This window comes from Sinocyclocheilus grahami, unplaced genomic scaffold, assembly GCF_001515645.1.
Source record: "Sinocyclocheilus grahami isolate Dianchi unplaced genomic scaffold, SAMN03320097.WGS_v1.1 scaffold194.1, whole genome shotgun sequence".
Classification (NCBI taxonomy): Eukaryota; Metazoa; Chordata; class Actinopteri; order Cypriniformes; family Cyprinidae; genus Sinocyclocheilus; species Sinocyclocheilus grahami.
In genome coordinates, this window is record NW_015505373.1 from 297,284 (window position 1) to 316,074 (window position 18,791).

At 34.3% G+C, this 18,791-nt stretch overlaps 1 protein-coding gene across 1 annotated transcript in view; it reads left to right on the forward strand.

Moving 5' to 3' along the window:
- Positions 1 to 1,877: 1,877 nt before the first annotated feature.
- nadka (NAD kinase a) overlaps positions 1,878 to 18,791 on the forward strand; it is a 96,593-nt gene continuing 79,679 nt past the window's right edge. The window contains exons 1-2 of the mRNA XM_016285203.1: positions 1,878 to 2,069; positions 3,109 to 3,287. Of these exons, the coding sequence (XP_016140689.1) occupies positions 3,109 to 3,287 (179 nt within the window). The 5' untranslated portion in view covers positions 1,878 to 2,069. The remainder of the gene's footprint in view (positions 2,070 to 3,108; positions 3,288 to 18,791) is intronic.

Genomic DNA, 18,791 nt, shown 5'->3' on the forward strand with positions numbered 1-18,791 from the left:
AATAATAAAGCAAAAAAAAACATATTAAAATGTATATAATTTGTAGTTGTTTACAGACGTGTGATTTTTTTTTATTGCTTTTCTTATTTTTTTCTTATTTTTTTATGTTTTATTTTTTTATGAGTATACTGTTGACTTCAAAATTTGGTATATTGTGAATTTACTCATTATATATGGAAAATTCTTTATTCACAAATGTAAATGGGCCGTGAAAAAAACTAATTTTACTCATTTCAAAATAGAAATAGGTCACTTCATAAAAGAAACAAGAAATAATAAAGCAAAAAAAACCATATTAAAATGTATATAATTTGTAGTTGTTTACAGACGTGTGATTTTTTTTTATTGCTTTTCTTATTTTTTTCTTATTTTTTTTAAGTATTTGTTTTGATTCAGTTTAAATGTTATTGCCCTTATATGTTCTTTGTTCTAAACTGCAATAAAAAAAATAAAAATAAGGGATTTCCTGGAACGTCATCAGTGAGTCTCACTTGTGGAGTTTCTGCGTGAGGACGTCCTCTGGCTACGAGTATGAATGAAAAAAAATTACATTAATTGAGTAGTCATTACTGCTCACAAAACCCTAATTTGGGTAAAATATAAAAAATAATTAAGAACTTTGAGGTAAACATTTGCAAATCCTTATGTTTTTCTCCAAGGTAGAGAAGTGTACTTTTTTTTTTCTTGCAGCTATATTTATTATAATATGTATTCTTAAATACTCAGTTTAGCATATTATAGTGAAATAGTGTAATTACAAAAGTAATATTCCTTATTTTGTTTAATGTTTTTATTTAGAAATAATAACCATAATCATTATTAGTTATGTTGATATATTGATATAAAAACAAAATTTTTAGCCAAATTGTGCAGCCCTACAAGTACAGCAAACCTGTTTTTTTTATTTTTATTTTTTTATTATTATTATTAATAACTAATAAAAAAATTTTTGTCTGAAAACAATAAGGTTTGGATTGTCTGCCCTGTACAAGACGTTAATGTAAAACCATTCAGTGTCTGTAGCACCAGTGTGCCCTATGCAGAATATTAATGTAAAAACATTCAATGTCTGCAGCACCAGTGCAATATGCAAAAAAAAAAAAAAAAAAAATTGAAGTACAGCCCTGGAATGATATTTATTGTTTTTACTGAAGGAAAAATAGGAAAATAAGATAATAAAATTGGTGTCTTATGTCCATCCTGCCACCAGAGGTCACTTGATTACCAACAAACACATTAGGCTACTATGTTTACGAAATTAGTGTTTACAAAACTGACCAAAAAAAAAAAACGTTTTATATTTGCTTGTGTACAAATAATTGTTTCTTTTCTATGTGGTTCATCTCATTGTTTCTGTTTCCTGTTTAATCTCTCTCCTATATGCTGCTGGCTCATTAATATTCAACATACGATTACCATACTGGGCAGAAATGCACATTTAAAAAGTACAAGTGTCTATTAATTTCAGGATATCAGCACCCCTAGTTCCCGCGGCCATGCGTGAAGGAAGAAGGGATGCAGCCGCGGCTACTGCATGCACACATAAATATAGCATAATATTTTGTCACACTGTACAACAATAATTACTGTTTTTGCATTATTGCAAGGACCGTAAAAAAAAGAAAAAAAGAAGGTAAATTGGCAACAGTGTCTACAGGTTCCTCAGGTACATCCTGCTGCCAGCTGCCTATTTTGTGTTGGTTCTGTGTTTGGTATTTCAAACGCGCTCTGAGAGATTTTTAATCTCTTTTGCTCATTGTGCCAATAATAATGACGCTTTAAGTAATGAATATTCATTACTCAAAGCAAGACCCGCCTTTCTGTATAATCCAATGGGCGCAGGTTTGATGTCGTCTCCAGGAAGTCTTCCGCTCGTGTACAGATGACAGCTGAACGGATTATTTAACCGGTTAGCCCTGTCTCCGTCCCGAAACATATAGCAATGGAAGTATTAATGTCCTACCTTCACAGCCAAAGGGGATAACATCTGCTGTATTGCTAGACATATAGTGGGCTAAATAGCTGCTTTATTTGTTTGTTTGAAAGGATCGGGATCAAGCCTAAGTGAGGTACTGCTATTCAGCTGCCACATTAGCGGCTAATGCACTTATCCTATTCTTAAATGCATTTATTTAATAACATACTTAGTAAAACTAAGCGTTTATCGCGATAGCGTATTATGACGCGTATAGGATTGTGGCCATATCAGATGCATGCTTTATTTTTATACTCGGATCGCGACAAAAATGTGGTTAAGACAGATCACAAGCTTAAAAACAAGAAAGGCTTAAAGGCTTTTCGTAATAATAAATGCTCACTCTACAGATCTTCTCTCATTGTTTGTTTTTTTGTCTAGTAACTAGAATGGCATAAATTGTGCATTTATATGGTTCAAGGGCGTCACTCAGTTTTAAGAAGGAGTGACATTTAATTTCATCAACTTTTTTTTTTACAAATGTTGAAATTTTCATTTATGTCATTTAGCCAAGATGGCTCATTTTCACATTAATATAAAAGTAAAAAGTACTGCTTCCGCTCTGGAATGGAATTCCTTCTCTGATGACATCCGTTTGACGCTTGGGCAGAAAATCCTTAACCACACCCCTCCAATCGCTAGTTTGCTGCAAGTGAAAGATGAGAGGAGGAGCGCAAAAATAAAATTCCGCCCTCTATTCAATATTCTATTTCAGTTGGAAATATGCCACCATACTGAACTAAAGTTGACAGAAACTTCCGGTTCACACAGACTTTAAGAATCTTTAAAAACACAACACTAAATCAGTAAATAGACTTGATTAATTTGAAATTGAAGGGAATCTCCAGCTCATAAATAAATAAAAACTTTATTTGACTTTTTATCTAAAATCTTAAAAGCTTGCTAATAGACAGTTTTAACAGGCTAAGGGTATGATGAAGAACATAGATAGTTTAAACAGTTGTAGCATATACCAAGCATTGTTCCTCTCTGTTATGTGTGATTTTCCCAACTCTTTTCCTGAACACAGCATGTTGCATGTTAGGCCTGAGAAAAAAAGGCTGTATCTTTCTGTGTATCCTGTCTGTGAAGTCACACTCATATTTTGCTGTTGTTCCATCTTTTGCATCCAGATGGAGGATTCTGTAGAGTCTAAGTGGACACTGAAGTCGGATGCAAAATTAGAGCCTTTTCTCTATTGTTGCTCAGCCTGTGATTGCAGTGAGGAGCCTTTCCGTGGAAAAGTGTTCCGGAACAGAACTAAAGCCAGGAGTATGTCTATGCCATCAGCACCTAGCTCTGCCAAGTTCAGGTAAAACAAGACTCTCTGTTAAGATAGTCTAAACAAGTGCCTTTAATCTTGTCTGTTAATGTGTGTTTCAGCTTACAAAGTGTTAGTCCTTTCCATTCTGGCCATAACACTCAACACATTTTCTGAGCAGCTCATGATTGATCCCTCCTCAGGACAGCCACTAACTATCACATGAGCAGATGATGACAGTTCTCTCACAATAAGCGTTATAGAGACAGAGCGCATTTAGGCCACGCCCACACCGGGGGGAAAACAACCCAACGCTCTCCATTGACTTTGTATTGCGAGAATCTGCCTCGTCATTTCTGACTTATAACAAAAACAGAGCAATGCCTAAAAGCTGCTGTGTGACAAGGTGTACAGTAAACAAGCTAAAAAACCCAGAACTAAGTTTTTATAAGCTGTCGACCCCAAAAAACGAGCGTTTAAGGACACAAATAGTTGTACATGTCGAGGTATTTCACATTGGGCCATTCAGTTGGATCATTTCTCAAACAAAAGGAAGATAAGGAAAAGGGGCACTGACGTAGACCAATAAAATGTATAAATATATCTCCTCTCAGGCTCACATAGGGTGGTGAAATAATCCTTTGACATGGTTAAAAATAATGAATGTTTCCTGTTGCCGATTACGTTTCCCTCCAGTGGGCTTAGTTGTCAGAGTAATATGACACGTTGCGCTCTACTTTTGTGTCCTAAACGCTCTTTTTTTGGGTCGACAGCTAATACTATATTTGGATTGAGGAATATTTGAGTAATATAGGGTAAAATTGTTGTTTTCAGAGCAAGAAAAGTTACAGAAAAAAAAAATCTTGTAATTTGAAGCTTTACTTGTAAGTAATGTTGTCACGGTACCAATACCAGTGAAAATCCACGGTTCTCTGTACCAATTTCGGTACCAAAGCAAAACACAAAAACATGCTAATTAAAAAAACACATTCTTTTTTATTAATAAAGTCAAACAAAAATAAAATGTACAAAAATCAATGGCATTCTTTATACTTATTTAAAACTGTGTTTCAAGTTTTCCCGCAAATAATAAAAGTATGAAAAAAAGTAAACAAGTTTCACCCAAAAGTTTTTGTCATATTTCTGCTGCCTCTGAAAAACAACTGCAAACTGTTGTCTGTTTTAGGGTTTGCTGGTGTGTTTCATGATCTTCCTGCAGCTGTAAAAGGAAAATATAATATACTTAAGTAAAGCAATGGGCTGAGTCTGTCCAAATGCAACATTAGATCATTGACAACAGCTAAAATATAACTTTTCAGTAAATAACAAACCTCAGCTTTTATAATAAATGTATATAAGATTACATATATTTTAAGTCAAGTGTATATCAAATAGATGAAAACTGTAGTATTAAAAACACTGAACAAGAAGATTCCATTTGTTAGATAACATGACCTATCAATAAACAAAAGTTATAGCAATTATTCTTCTTAGGGTTAATTTCAAAATTTACTAATACATAAAATCAAAAGTTAAATCTGTTAAAATGCACAATGAACAAACATGAATGATCAAGTGTTTGTATTAAATAACATTCAAAAACATAAATTAATGTTGTAAAAATATATTGTTCACACACTGTAATTTGATGTTAGATCAACTTCATTAACATGAAGTCATGTCATGTTATCGTGGTATCTTATTGTAAAGTCTATACAGGAGATAAAATGTGACGTTACTTTCATTTAATCCAAACTGTGTACATATTTAATTTTAAAGGGCTTTTAAAATCTGCTAGAGTTATCCAGCCAAGAATAACAACTAACTAAGTTAGCTAAAAAAAAAAAAAAGCCCAGAACTGCTTTTTTGACAGACTGATATGACATAAACAATGTTAACCATTTGTACATTCTCTAACACGCATATTTTAGATTCACAATTCATTTAAAAGCCTCTGGTGTGTAAAAACAGTAAATACCATCATATCACCCTAATAAAAGTTATAGGAGCATTAAATAGTTAATAAAGAAACTTCATTCTAATGCTCATTATATTAGCGTTAGCCACGCTTATGCTAACGATTAACTATGCGAACGGCGATGTTTATTTCAATCCGACATTCAAATTAAAATATGGAATAATATTCATATCAGAAGATCTAAATATTAAAAATTAAAATGAAACTTACCTGCTTGAATTCTTTCATTTGATCCAGGTGTTGGTCTTTAAAGTGTTTTGTTAATTTGATGTGTTTCCTCCTTTTGAGGTCACCATGTCTCAGTGCTTTTATGAAGAGGAAAGCTTTCAAGATAGCGCATCAAGAACCGGGTTGACTGGGTACTCGGTACCACCGGTGCTTAAAAAAAACCTGGTACCGTAACGTTTTAATTTTTTTAGTACAAGTGACAACACTACTTGTAAGTATGAGGATACTTTTCTAATAGCTTGAACTGATTTTGAAATGTAATTCTGGCTGCCCTTAAAATGGGTCATACCATTCAAATTACCTGAACAGTTGAAGTTAAACCCTGTTTATTCAAGGACTCGCATTTACTGCATGAACAGAGCAATAACATAATGTAAGTGTCTGAAATGCATGTGCACAGTACAGCTGAATGATAAAATTTACCCTCTTTAACTTGATGCTATTAAACTGAATGATAAACTGCGGATTATCTATCACTTAGATGCATGAAATCAAGTCACGGTGTTCAGGGCGGGTGTGGGGTGTTTTTTCAAACCTGCAGTAGAACTCGTTCAGATCGTCTGCCAGGTGTTGATTCTCCACAGTGCTGGAGGATGGTGTCTTGTAGTTGGTGATTTCTTTTAGACTTTTTCACACTGATGCCGAGTCACTGGAAGATAATTTAATCTTTATTTTTTCAGAATAATTCCTCTTTGCCACTCTGATCTCCTTTTCCAGTGTGTATTTAGCCTGTTTATACAAGACATTATCCCCCTTCCTGTAAGCATCTTCTTTGGCCTGACGGAGCTGTCTGAGTTTTGCAGTGAACCATGGTTTGTCGTTGTTGTAGGTTAAATGAGTCCTGGTAGGAATGCACATATCTTCACAGAAACTGATATAAGATGTTACAGTCTCTGTGAACTCGTCCAGATCGGTGGCAGCAGCTTCAAAAACGCTCCAATCAGTGAAGTCAAAACAAGCTTGTAAATCCTGCTTTGCTTCATTATCCATCTTTTTACAGTCCTTAATACAGGTTTAGCTGATTTCAGTTTCTGCCTGTAGGTCGGTATAAGATGAACTAAACAGTGATCAGAGAGCCTACAATGCCGGCTGTTCTGACTCACAGACTGCAAGTAGGTTTTTTATATTTAAAGAATTTGCCACTGATGATTCAAACGCGAGTTTTTGGGCAGTGTAGATTAGCACTTGTTGTTTGTAATTTCTCAGATCACAAATGCAGGCATGGTTTATTAGGCACGATGCAACGCAACGCAACGCGTAAAAAGACAGTGTGAGTCATTATAATCCGTAATTATGTCCCCACTGGATGCAACAAATGCCTCATTTATAATGGGTTTTAATGTTTTTGTCTCGTCACTCTGGCCGGACAGGGCATCACAATATGGTAAGGGGCGTAATATTTCCGTCACACGCTTGAGGTATTCGGCCAATCACAATGCACTGGACAGCTGGCCAATCAGAGCACACCTCGCTTTTCAGAACAATGAGCTGTGTAAAAATCTACGTGTTTCAGAAAGGCGGGGCATAGAGGAGAAACAATAATGTTCAGTATGTAGAAAATAATGTTTTTTTTAACCTTAAACCGCATAAACACATTTCATTGCACCAAATACACAAAATAATGTTCTTTTTAGCAGCATCATATGACCCCTTTAAACATTCAGCATGTGAATCACAACAATGGTAACAATTCAGTTTCATTTATTTTCATTAATTGTAACAATAACCATTTTATTTGTTCTTTTTGTTGTGCTACTACTGACACAAGACAGCAAATAAAATTGGCAAATAAAATCAACAACTGTAAAACAAAGCAACTGCATAATTTATTTATGCCGCAATGCACTCTGGGAGTCAGTGAGTAGCTATACTAAGTCATGAGTAAACCTAAATGAAAGGATCAATACAGTTCTTTTTTAGTTACTAGAACTCTTGTGTAAGTAAACTATACTAACTAAGCATTTGTCAGTACAACATAGTATTCCTATTTCACTTTACTTAGGTTTGCATGCTTGCATTAGATTTTACAGTGTAGCTGCTGCATTTTGGACCAGTTGGAGTTTGTTTATTAAGTGTGCAAAACAACCACCCAGCATTGCAACAATCTGGCCTTGAGGTCATGCATTAACATTTCTGCATTTGACACTGAAAGCCTAGGTCGTAATTTAGATATATTTTAAGGTGGACAAATGTGATTTTACAAATGCAAGAAATGTGGTTTTCAAAGGAAAGATTGCTATCAAATAGCACACCCAGATTCCTAAATGATGACAAAGAATTGACAGAGTGGCCATCAAGTGTTAGACAGTGTTCTGGGTCAGTGGTTCTCAATTTCTGTCCTCACGTACCACTGCTCTGCATATGTTGCATTTCCCTCTTATTTAACACCTGTCGTTAGAAGAGAGCTCCATGCATGAACTGTGCTCCGATTGACATGGTCCCTACCAGTGTTGGGTAAGTTACTTTCAAAAACTAATTAATTACTAATTACATCATCAATATTGTATTTAAATTACTTTTCTAATTACTGAAAAGTAATTTAGATACTCAGTAAGTAACTTTATTATTCAAATCATTAATTACATTTTAAAATCCCTATAAACCTTAAAACATAGACAATAGAAATTAAACTCTTTATTCTCTCAATTAGAGTCAAACTATTTTAATGGTTTAGCCTTTTAGTTTTAAAACAACTGTAATACTTAAACATTTTAATAAAAAATTTAACCTTCTTTGGTTAACAAATATAATTACTCTTCAAAATATCTGAATAACAAAAATAGCTTACAAAAAGTTAAATATTACATGTATCAAGCTGTAACCATTAAACTTTTCAAAGCAATGAGTACCATATTTCATGCACACTGGCATACTGTACATGTATTGGCAGTCACTAATACTAATTTTACCTACTCCTAACAAAAAAAACATTTTGTACTGTTATTCATGCATATATGCTTTGTATTACCTCTGCAATTTGCATATAAACAAAATAAGTGTTCCTGCAACAGTTGCACCCCCCAAAGCCAAAGGACGGTCCTGTCTAAAGTATGATTATTACAATAAGTAGATCCTGACACGTGTTGCCTTGAGGGATAGACTCATTTAAAGTAATGTAATTATCTGGTTTTAGCCAGGTTACTGTCAAACATAGCAAATTTATGTTATGATCTGTGATCATTTACATTTCACTTACACTTTCCAGTGTTTCCCCTAGGTTTACAGCTTTTTGGAGGGGGGCAGATGGATGCAGACACAAACACTTAAAGGGGTAACACTTTATAATAACTTTCATTAATAAATCATTAACAAACATTATATAATGTTTAACTAATCATTGCTTAATATGTATTCACATATCTAGAAATATGAGATAATGTGCTTGTTAATGTTAACTAATTAACTTATTAAACATTACCAAATGATTAACAGATCATTATTTAATGTAAATTGAAATGCTTACAAATGTCATTAAACTTTCAATTCATATGATCATGCTTTTTTTTTTTAAATCTTCAAATGATTTTGACAGATGGTTTACAATGATTAAAAGCTTCATTAATAAATCGTTTACAAACATTATATAATGCTTAACGGATCATTAGTTAATGTTTACAAATGTCATTAAACTTTCAGTGCGTTTTAAAAATCTACAAATGGTTTTAACAGAAATTATACAATATTTACAAGCTTATTTGTTAATGTACTTTTGAATGCTTACAAATGTCATTAAACTTCAGTTCACATATTAGCTAATGCTCATTTTTACATTTACAAATGTTGTGAAATATAGCTTAAATAGTAATTTTAAGCACTTCACAAAATATTCATGTTAATATTTTAATTAACTCATATTCACAGTCTGTAAAGGTCATATATTTGGACTTCTATTTGCACATCTTAAATCATTTATCAATTATTTGATAATGTTTTTGCAGTACTCAATCTAAAGTGGAAACTATTAATCAATTGTAAATGTAAACATTAAATAAACATTATAAACATTTACTAATCATTAGTACCTTTATGAGCTGTCATTTTGATGGCAAAAAGTGTCCCAAATGACCGGAATTCACCCTATTTTCACATCTTTACAAATCATATATTAATCATTTGTTCATGTTTTTGCAGTACCCAGTCTAAAGTGGAGACTATTCATAATTTGTAAATGTTTATAAACATTTACACATTTTTTAGTATTTTTATTGGCTCTGAACGTTTGTGTAAAGGGTGGTTAGTTAAGTTTAGCTAAATGCTTGGTAAAGACATATCACACATTGTAATTTGGGTGCAAAACATGTATTTATCACCTCAACACTTATATTAGTATAATATTGTGTATCATTAATCCCCCTTCCTGTAAGCATCTTCTTTGGCCTGACGGAGCTGTCTGAGTTTTGCAGTGAACCATGGTTTGTCGTTGTTGTAGGTTAAATGAGTCCTGGTAGGAATGCACATATCTTCACAGAAACTGATATAAGATGTTACAGTCTCTGTGAACTCGTCCAGATCGGTGGCAGCAGCTTCAAAAACGCTCCAATCAGTGAAGTCAAAACAAGCTTGTAAATCCTGCTTTGCTTCATTATCCATCTTTTTACAGTCCTTAATACAGGTTTAGCTGATTTCAGTTTCTGCCTGTAGGTCGGTATAAGATGAACTAAACAGTGATCAGAGAGCCTACAATGCCGGCTGTTCTGACTCACAGACTGCAAGTAGGTTTTTTATATTTAAAGAATTTGCCACTGATGATTCAAACGCGAGTTTTTGGGCAGTGTAGATTAGCACTTGTTGTTTGTAATTTCTCAGATCACAAATGCAGGCATGGTTTATTAGGCACGATGCAACGCAACGCAACGCGTAAAAAGACAGTGTGAGTCATTATAATCCGTAATTATGTCCCCACTGGATGCAACAAATGCCTCATTTATAATGGGTTTTAATGTTTTTGTCTCGTCACTCTGGCCGGACAGGGCATCACAATATGGTAAGGGGCGTAATATTTCCGTCACACGCTTGAGGTATTCGGCCAATCACAATGCACTGGACAGCTGGCCAATCAGAGCACACCTCGCTTTTCAGAACAATGAGCTGTGTAAAAATCTACGTGTTTCAGAAAGGCGGGGCATAGAGGAGAAACAATAATGTTCAGTATGTAGAAAATAATGTTTTTTTTAACCTTAAACCGCATAAACACATTTCATTGCACCAAATACACAAAATAATGTTCTTTTTAGCAGCATCATATGACCCCTTTAAACATTCAGCATGTGAATCACAACAATGGTAACAATTCAGTTTCATTTATTTTCATTAATTGTAACAATAACCATTTTATTTGTTCTTTTTGTTGTGCTACTACTGACACAAGACAGCAAATAAAATTGGCAAATAAAATCAACAACTGTAAAACAAAGCAACTGCATAATTTATTTATGCCGCAATGCACTCTGGGAGTCAGTGAGTAGCTATACTAAGTCATGAGTAAACCTAAATGAAAGGATCAATACAGTTCTTTTTTAGTTACTAGAACTCTTGTGTAAGTAAACTATACTAACTAAGCATTTGTCAGTACAACATAGTATTCCTATTTCACTTTACTTAGGTTTGCATGCTTGCATTAGATTTTACAGTGTAGCTGCTGCATTTTGGACCAGTTGGAGTTTGTTTATTAAGTGTGCAAAACAACCACCCAGCATTGCAACAATCTGGCCTTGAGGTCATGCATTAACATTTCTGCATTTGACACTGAAAGCCTAGGTCGTAATTTAGATATATTTTAAGGTGGACAAATGTGATTTTACAAATGCAAGAAATGTGGTTTTCAAAGGAAAGATTGCTATCAAATAGCACACCCAGATTCCTAAATGATGACAAAGAATTGACAGAGTGGCCATCAAGTGTTAGACAGTGTTCTGGGTCAGTGGTTCTCAATTTCTGTCCTCACGTACCACTGCTCTGCATATGTTGCATTTCCCTCTTATTTAACACCTGTCGTTAGAAGAGAGCTCCATGCATGAACTGTGCTCCGATTGACATGGTCCCTACCAGTGTTGGGTAAGTTACTTTCAAAAACTAATTAATTACTAATTACATCATCAATATTGTATTTAAATTACTTTTCTAATTACTGAAAAGTAATTTAGATACTCAGTAAGTAACTTTATTATTCAAATCATTAATTACATTTTAAAATCCCTATAAACCTTAAAACATAGACAATAGAAATTAAACTCTTTATTCTCTCAATTAGAGTCAAACTATTTTAATGGTTTAGCCTTTTAGTTTTAAAACAACTGTAATACTTAAACATTTTAATAAAAAATTTAACCTTCTTTGGTTAACAAATATAATTACTCTTCAAAATATCTGAATAACAAAAATAGCTTACAAAAAGTTAAATATTACATGTATCAAGCTGTAACCATTAAACTTTTCAAAGCAATGAGTACCATATTTCATGCACACTGGCATACTGTACATGTATTGGCAGTCACTAATACTAATTTTACCTACTCCTAACAAAAAAAACATTTTGTACTGTTATTCATGCATATATGCTTTGTATTACCTCTGCAATTTGCATATAAACAAAATAAGTGTTCCTGCAACAGTTGCACCCCCCAAAGCCAAAGGACGGTCCTGTCTAAAGTATGATTATTACAATAAGTAGATCCTGACACGTGTTGCCTTGAGGGATAGACTCATTTAAAGTAATGTAATTATCTGGTTTTAGCCAGGTTACTGTCAAACATAGCAAATTTATGTTATGATCTGTGATCATTTACATTTCACTTACACTTTCCAGTGTTTCCCCTAGGTTTACAGCTTTTTGGAGGGGGGCAGATGGATGCAGACACAAACACTTAAAGGGGTAACACTTTATAATAACTTTCATTAATAAATCATTAACAAACATTATATAATGTTTAACTAATCATTGCTTAATATGTATTCACATATCTAGAAATATGAGATAATGTGCTTGTTAATGTTAACTAATTAACTTATTAAACATTACCAAATGATTAACAGATCATTATTTAATGTAAATTGAAATGCTTACAAATGTCATTAAACTTTCAGTGCGTTTTAAAAATCTACAAATGGTTTTAACAGAAATTATACAATATTTACAAGCTTATTTGTTAATGTACTTTTGAATGCTTACAAATGTCATTAAACTTTCAGTGCGTTTTAAAAATCTACAAATGGTTTTAACAGAAATTATACAATATTTACAAGCTTATTTGTTAATGTACTTTTGAATGCTTACAAATGTCATTAAACTTCAGTTCACATATTAGCTAATGCTCATTTTTACATTTACAAATGTTGTGAAATATAGCTTAAATAGTAATTTTAAGCACTTCACAAAATATTCATGTTAATATTTTAATTAACTCATATTCACAGTCTGTAAAGGTCATATATTTGGACTTCTATTTGCACATCTTAAATCATTTATCAATTATTTGATAATGTTTTTGCAGTACTCAATCTAAAGTGGAAACTATTAATCAATTGTAAATGTAAACATTAAATAAACATTATAAACATTTACTAATCATTAGTACCTTTATGAGCTGTCATTTTGATGGCAAAAAGTGTCCCAAATGACCGGAATTCACCCTATTTTCACATCTTTACAAATCATATATTAATCATTTGTTCATGTTTTTGCAGTACCCAGTCTAAAGTGGAGACTATTCATAATTTGTAAATGTTTATAAACATTTACACATTTTTTAGTATTTTTATTGGCTCTGAACGTTTGTGTAAAGGGTGGTTAGTTAAGTTTAGCTAAATGCTTGGTAAAGACATATCACACATTGTAATTTGGGTGCAAAACATGTATTTATCACCTCAACACTTATATTAGTATAATATTGTGTATCATTAAACAGAATATTCCTTGAGTCCTACATCATCAAGGGGGGGGGGGTATTTTTTTCAAGAAAATACTTCATTTATCAAAACAATGCAATATAAACAGATTGAATCGTGTTCTCTTATAGTAGTCAAATTGACCCCTGTACACTGTTGACCCCTTACCCAACCTTAAACCTACCCATACCACCAAACCTGTCCCTAACCCTACCCATATCACACCTCAATAGCTGCAAAGGTGTTGTGCATTAACAAAAGCTTTTAATCATTGTATAACATTTGTAAAAATCATTTGTAGATTTTACATACCACCAAACCTGTCCCTAACCCTACCCATATCACACCTCAATAGCTGCAAAGGTGTTGTGCATTAACAAAAGCTTTTAATCATTGTATAACATTTGTAAAAATCATTTGTAGATTTTAAAGATGTGCATGATCATATGAATTAGAAGTTTAATGACATTTGTAAACATTTTAATTTACATGAAATGTTAATTATTAGGTAATGTTTAATACATTTATTAGTAAACATTAACAAGCACATTATTTCATGTTTCTAGATATGTGAATATATATGAACTAATGATCCGTTAAGCATTACATAATGTTTGTTAATGATTTAATGAAAGTTATTATAAAGTGTTACCCTTAAAGGAATCATGGTGTTCCAGGGCTTGATGCTTACATTTTTCCCAAAGAGCACATGTGCTCCTAAGTTAAAAAATTTAGGAGCGCATTAAAAAAATGTAGGGGTGCAATTTCAAATGATGTCTTTTAGCTTAATAAGGGGATATAATGAGACAATTACAAGCACAATTATTTAATTGATCAGAATATAGAAAGTACACAAGGTTTTTAAATAATTTTGCTTCAGACTCTATTTAATAAGCTAATTATGTAATTATTTATTGTCCTATTAAATTGTATGTACATTAAGTATGTGATGGTATAAAATTTTCACAATAGTCTATGAAACTTTTGTCATGGTATATGGTTTTTATCACAGTAGCCTATGTCATTTAGTAAGTAAAAAGAGGTAAATAACTAAAGAGATAAATCTTTACTAAAGAAAGACTTTATTTAAAGTAAACAAGTGTTTCAAGATTAGAGTGCAAAATATCAACTTTCAAATGAATGAAAGAACAATAGGTAACTGTTAATAAAGAATAACAATTGGTCCCTCTGTAAATTCTCTTTGCCACTGTGAAATCTTCTCAGTCTCCCAAAGTGTAAATAGACGGCTGGGAAGTAAGAAAACACACAGTCAAATGTATCCTCTATACTTCAAATTATTCATAGAAATACAGATATTATATAGGCATATGTCGAGGGGAGTTTCACCCTCTTAACCAATGAGGATATGAATAACATACACATAGGATCTTTGGCCAAGAACATGTGTTTATATAAAATGGCCACATGTACAGAAAAACATGGACATATTAGGAATAGACTTTTGCGAAGAATGCTGAACTGTCTTCATGGTTTCATCACGAACTCCTTTACCCTTGTAGTCCTAACATTCATGTCCTTATTGGGGCCTTTAAACCAAGAACTAATGTATACATTTAAACATGCATACCTCGCATATGAGTAAGAGATATTTAAAACATAATACAAGAAAGAGAAATGGATACAGAAGGGGGGATTCAGAGAGAATGCGTTGTATATAGAAGAGTGAGAGAGAGGGAGAAAAAGGAAAGGAGGGGGAATAAGAGAGAGGGGAAAAAAGGAGGGGTGAGGCATATCTGGAACATTCTCTTAACAAGACAGAGAGTGTTTTCTAACAGTAACACTTTACAATAAGGTCCCATTAGTTAACATAGTTAAAGCAGGTTAATATTAACTAACAATGTGCAATAGCTTATAGGTAATATTCTTTGTTAACGTTGATTAATAAAAAACAACTATTTATTGTTAGTTAACGTTAGCTACATTGAATAATATTAGCAGACGCAACTTTTGATTGTATAATGTATTATTAAATGTTGAAATTAACATGAACTAAGATTAATAAATGCAGTCATTGTTATTTCATATTAACTAATGTAGTTAACTAATGGTAATGGAACCTGTTAAGTATTACTGAACAATAATAACAAATCAGTCAATATAGATAGGTGTCACACTCTGAGCCAGAGACACAATAGGATGCAAAACAGGAGGGTTTATTGACAATTCGGAGAACAAGTTGAAGACAGGCGAGTATGAGAAGATAGAGAGTTCTTGGGTTCTTAGCTCTGGGTAATTAGTTGGTATCCTTAGCAGGTATCCGGGGAGGATTAGAACGGGATCGGAGGAGAACAGGATCACTGGAGCTTCTAGGGGTAAGTAAACAACAGGTCAAACACAGGTAGGAGTCAGGCTAAGTTCAAGCTGGTGAATGGTAGACCGGACAGTGAGAGGAGTGCAGGGATATAGTGCACTTAATGAGTCTCTGCAGGTACGGGTGCTCAGTACTCAGGTGATTGCGATCTGGTGTGTCTCGGGGCTGGTGACTGAGGTGACATAGGTGACTGTGAGGGCAGAGACTCCCTGACATTACCCCCTCCTCCAGGGGCGGCTCCTGACGCCCACATGCTGCGACGAGGCATGACACCCTCATGACACCCTCATGCTGCGCATCGACCTCGGGGTGCGGGACAATTAGGATGGGTGAAGTTAAACTCCTCCAGCAACGATGGGTCTAGTATATCATCCCGGGCCACCCAGGACCTCTCCTCCTAGGCTTGAAAATAAATAGCTTAATAAGTCTTTAAGTATTAATTATTTGGTGCTATGGTGAAGACTAAAGCAAATATAAATATCTAAATGACTGTTTGAAAAATGTACACAGTTTAGAGAGTGGCGCAGCTACTTTGTTTACAAGGTTACCGTGGTAACCGAATATGTGGCATGCCATAGATATGTATACGTGGCATGCTCTGGATGCCACCAGAATAGAATTAAAATGAATGCCGAATGTGCGTTTTCATTCAGTGCGTCCCCTTCACTCGTTCAGCCTCTCTTCTCATCTGTGCTCATTTAAATTAAATATTTGCCTTTTTAAGTAAGGAATAATTGATGACGGGCCATTGAATTCTTAGAAAATAATGAAAAACTTCTTAGAAAAACTCTTCTGTCGTGGCCGCATCACCACCTCGGGTGTGCATTATTTTCTAAGAATTCAACGGACCGAAGTCAATTATTCCACTTATATGGTTACCACCAGGGGTGTGAAGTAATGAATTACAAATACTCACATTACAGTAATTAAGTAGTTTTTATCAGTAATTGTACTTTTTTGAGTAGTTTAAAAATTGTGTACTTTTACTTTTCCTTGAGTACATTTTAAGTGATGTATCGGTACTTTTACTCAGCTATTTTCCTCCGTTTGTGGTCGTTACATGCTTATTTTTATTTTATTTTTATCCATCAACGTGATTGGATAGAAAGTAATAGGTCTCGTGACTTTCGTCAAATCAAATTGTGCATAGAAAACTTTAACCGTCAACTGTTTATCATGGCTGCTGGAAGCGCATTCTTCAAGCATCAATTCAGTCGCATCTTCCTCTAACTTTAATATGTTAAGGTAAATTTCGGATTTCTGCTTACTAAATTATTTGTATATATGCTTGCCTATCTACACGGCCTGACATTTGGTGTGAGGTTGCAGGTATTGCATACAGTGTTAACTCCCGCAAGTGCCACGTTCTGTAAATTCCCATTCACTTATGAGACGCGCGGTCTGCACTGCCTCGTCTTATCAATTGCGGTGTACAGCGTTTATTATGAGGGGGTAGAATCCACAGCTCAATCCTCATGAGTACTTTTATATAGGCTACTCTTTTACTCTTACTCAAGTAGTTTTTTGGACAAGTACTTTTACTCTACTCACACTACATTTTTTGGAAGGTAATGGTACTTTTACTTGAGTATATTTTTTCAGTACTCTTTCCACCACTGGTTACCACACCTCAAGACATCGATAAGATGATATAATATTTTGAGCCGTTTGTCCGGTTTTTGTACTTAAAACGCCATTGTGAGTAGGATTAATTTCTTCCGCATCTCATCCAATGCCTCCATTGCTAATTCCAAAACGTAATTTTAAACCTAGTAACAGAGGTTTGAAACCGTTGATAGCAGACTAATGCAGCTAATAACTAAGTTATGAGAGAGAGAGAGAGAGTGAGAGAGATTACCACAGTTGCCAAGTCCGCGTATTTTACGCAACTTTGGGCTTCTTTTTTTGTGAAGTCATGTTAAAATATCACGGGTTGCGTTTTTTTGGGCTTATTTAAAAAAATATGGTTGCTTGTTCGGAAAAGCTGACAAGCAACTTCGTTTCTTTACATTTATGGTCGCTGTTTTTTCAAAGTATTATTGACAATTGTCTACTCACAGCTAAAAGCCAATCAGTGCAGTAATACATGTGCTGTAGCTTATTCGTCAATGCACATCGCACCCCCTCCTCCCCCTCATTTGGAGTAAAATCTTGTTTAACATTAGTAGATGTAAATAGACAAACAAGGCCACCAACAGAGATGTACAGAGATGGAGGAAACATGGGAGAAGGTGAATGGTGCAGGGGAGGAAAGGGACCTAATTTAATTAGTAAAATATTTTTATAATGCATTAATCATTAAAGGGGTCATATGATGCTGCTAAAAAGAACATTATTTTGTGTATTTGGTGTAATGAAATGTGTTTATGCGGTTTAAAGTAAAAAAACAACATTATTTTCCACATACTGTACATTATTGTTTCTCCTCTATGCGCCGCCTTTTTGAAACGTGTCGATTTTTACAAAGCTCATCGGTCTGAAAAAGCGAGGTGTGCTCTGATTGGCCAGCTATCTAATGCATTGTGATTGGCCGAATACCTCAAGCGTGAGATGGAAATGTTACGCCCCTCACATTCTGTTGATGCCGTGTGTCGGCCGGAGCGACGAGACATAAATATTAAACCCCATTACAAACGAGGCATTTGTTGCATACATTGGGGACATAATTACTGATTATAATGACATATACTGTCTTTTTACGCGTTGCGTTGCATTGCATCGCGCCGCGTAAATGTCTGCATTTGTGATCAGAGAAATGACAAACAACTACTCTACTGCCCAAAACTCGCATTTGAATCATCAGTGGCAAATCCTTTAAATGAAAACGTACTTACGTGAGTCAGAACTGCCGGCATTTTAGTCTAACGTTACTCTCCCAGGATCAGTAAACAGTCCTCCATAAATTGTGCTGCACACATCTGGATATTTGGGTTAAACTGTTCTGGAACAGTGTTGTAAATACCACTGATTTGTAGTCGTGTCCTCTTTTGGAAGACCAAACAAAGTAGTTTCGCTTTCACAACGAAAAACACAGTGGCCTAGCGTGAGGGGCAGCCCTGGCTTAGCGTGCGCTGAGGCTGGGATAGAGTGAGCTGAGGCCGGGCTAGCGTGAGCTGAAGCCCCGGCTTAGCGT